General features: G+C 50.5%; 1 protein-coding gene across 1 annotated transcript in view; it reads right to left on the reverse strand.

The window, feature by feature from the left end:
- Window positions 1-2,219, reverse strand: part of CPE (carboxypeptidase E) — a 101,582-nt gene extending 99,363 nt beyond the window's left edge. Inside the window, exon 1 of the mRNA XM_019650597.1 lies at window positions 1,660-2,219. Within this exon, the coding sequence (XP_019506142.1) occupies window positions 1,660-1,966 (307 nt within the window). The 5' untranslated portion in view covers window positions 1,967-2,219. The remainder of the gene's footprint in view (window positions 1-1,659) is intronic.
- Window positions 2,220-2,500: the final 281 nt, after the last annotated feature.

The following is a 2,500-nucleotide window of genomic DNA, read 5'->3' on the forward strand; positions in this document are numbered from 1 at the left end:
TTTCTGTCTGCCTGATTGGATGCTGCCTGATTCATGAATCAGTGAATAAAGCCAATAAGATCTTTCAAATTAACTCAGTTGAATTTTGTTTTTTAACACTAGTTCCATGAAGATTTCTAACTTACTTATCTCCTCTTAAAAGGCAGTAAAGGGAGAAATCACCCTTGCAGTTATTTCGTGTTCATCAAACTTTATTTCTACGTTGAAAAACACCATGAATCGACATTTTGTATTCTATTACTAAGTAACACCATAAACTTAAAGCTTGCTTCATTTAACAAGAAAGTCTAAAGCACATAATGTGCAAAGCATTTCTGAGTTTGCCTTCATAAAATGAATTAAATCTGTGAGTTTTGTGTTTATGAGGACTAGAACATTCTATTTTAAAACATTGTGTTATTCAGCAAATGACTAATTCATTTTGTTTTTGCATGATGTATACTGAATGCCTACTGTGTACAGAGCTGGGTTAGGTGCTGGGGACACAGTCCCTACCTCACAGACCTTACGAACTGAAAGTCTGGGAAATCTTGACTGACTATACATTCCAGGTTTTCATGCAAAAGAGTTATTGTTTTCATTTTCAAAAGTATATCACATTCTCACAGTAATACCACTTTAGAATTTTACTTCGAAACTGGAAATGAGACAACGAAAGGTAACATTAGTTTTCATATAATCTTCTTGAAAAATTAGCCCAGATTACTTTAACAGTCCCTTTACTATCAGAAGAACAGGTCTTAAGAGTTATAGCACTTCCAAAAAGCAGAAACATAATGAAAAAAAAGCCTCAAGAACATTTTTTTAATACCTCTTTAAAATGAATTACATTTAACATAAATCAAAATGTGCCTTAACATACCCATGAGGAAGATGCATAAGATGGCACATCCGTTGAAATAAAAACCTGGTCACAAACCACTCATCTCAAGTGCCAAAAGCAGAGGAAATGGAATATCCCTTTTTCCCTAGAAAGGTTCTGTCCAGTTTCAACATTCCAGTGCCTCTCAGAGGCCACTTTCCCACCCTCTGAGGAGGAACCTATGGGTCTACACACACCACCACCCAATGTTGTCAATATCCTTAAAACTCCCTGAGCACCCACAGCGCTCATGTACCTCATACACAGGTAAGGTAGAGACGGTTAGGCAGAGCCTGCAGGATCCATTAGCTAGTCCTCCGAAAATTAGAAAATACATGATAAATGACTCTTCCTCTGTCCTGGAAGTCCCTGCCTTCTGCACCTTAGCGTTCAACTCCCGTCTGCAAGGAAGGTCAGCCTCCTTCCTGGGGATTCCGTTATTTCCTCTGGCCTTCGATACAGCAGAGAGACAGTGGCCGCTGGGGTGGCGGGCCTCAGGTTTGCTTGCTGCGAGCTCCTACCTCACCCCTCCAGCCTCTCTGGCCTAAGCTCACCAAAGGGTGGCCTGAGGGGTGGGGGAGGGCGGGAGGACAGCAGAGATTGGGACCCCGCAAACCACAGTGCCCTAGGTCAGGTTTATCCCCATCTCCATCCCTCCCTCCACTTCCCACCTTCCACCCGAGATGCCCTTTTCCCCAAGGCACCCCTGGGCCCACCATTCCCCCCTTTCTCCCACAGCCACCAGTCCAACCCTCTGCGGCTCTCTGAGACGTCCCCGGGGATGGCAGCGCCCTTACCAGGCTCGTGGACACCGGGGTTGTCGGACAGCTCGATGACCAGGAGCTCCCGGCCCTCGAAGCTGCGCCCCACGGTGTAGATCCTGCTGATGGCGGTGCACTGCAGCCACACGGACACCAGCGCCTCGCGCAGCTCCGGGTAGCGGTGGTACTCGAAGGAGATGCCGTCCTCCTGCTGCAGCCGCCGGCGCCGCCTCATGCCCGCAGCGGCTGCCCCGGGCTCCTGGGCTTCGGCGCCCAGCAGCCACCCGCAGGCAGCCAGCGCCCCACACAGCACCAGCAGCGCCCAGCCTCCCCGCCCGGCCATCACGCTGCTGTCGCCGCCCGTGCCTGCCTGCGCTGGCGGCCTCTTTTGTCTGCCCGGTCCGGGAACTGAGCTGGACGGCGCTGCGGGAAGACGGCAAGTTCTGCACCAGCCTCCTCACGCCTCCCCTTCCCGGGTGGAATGAGTGTCAGCCCGAGCGCTGGGGCCACCCAGAGGAGAGGGGCGAAGCCGAGCTGGGCGGGCTGCACTACCGGCCGCCGAGCCCAGGGGAGCTGCAGGAGAAACCACTGCGAGGAGGGGCCTCAGCGCCGTGAGCCGTGTCCATGGTAATCTGCTAGGGCTGCTTGCGTTATCTGTTGGCTCAGAACCACGTCAAAAGCCAGATGGCGCCGGGGGGGGTGACCCAGGTGAAATGACAGCAGAGGTCTGGGTTTGGGAACGTTGTTGTCATTCAGAGACTCATGACACTGCCTGTGGAAAAAATACTCTTGGGTTGTGAGTGACATCTATTCCAAGCCAACCCAGGTTTCCATCTTGATGCATCAAGAATTAAAGAATATTCCAGGAAAAGAAAAG

This window comes from Hipposideros armiger, unplaced genomic scaffold, assembly GCF_001890085.2.
Source record: "Hipposideros armiger isolate ML-2016 unplaced genomic scaffold, ASM189008v1 scaffold_142, whole genome shotgun sequence".
Taxonomy (NCBI): domain Eukaryota; kingdom Metazoa; phylum Chordata; class Mammalia; order Chiroptera; family Hipposideridae; genus Hipposideros; species Hipposideros armiger.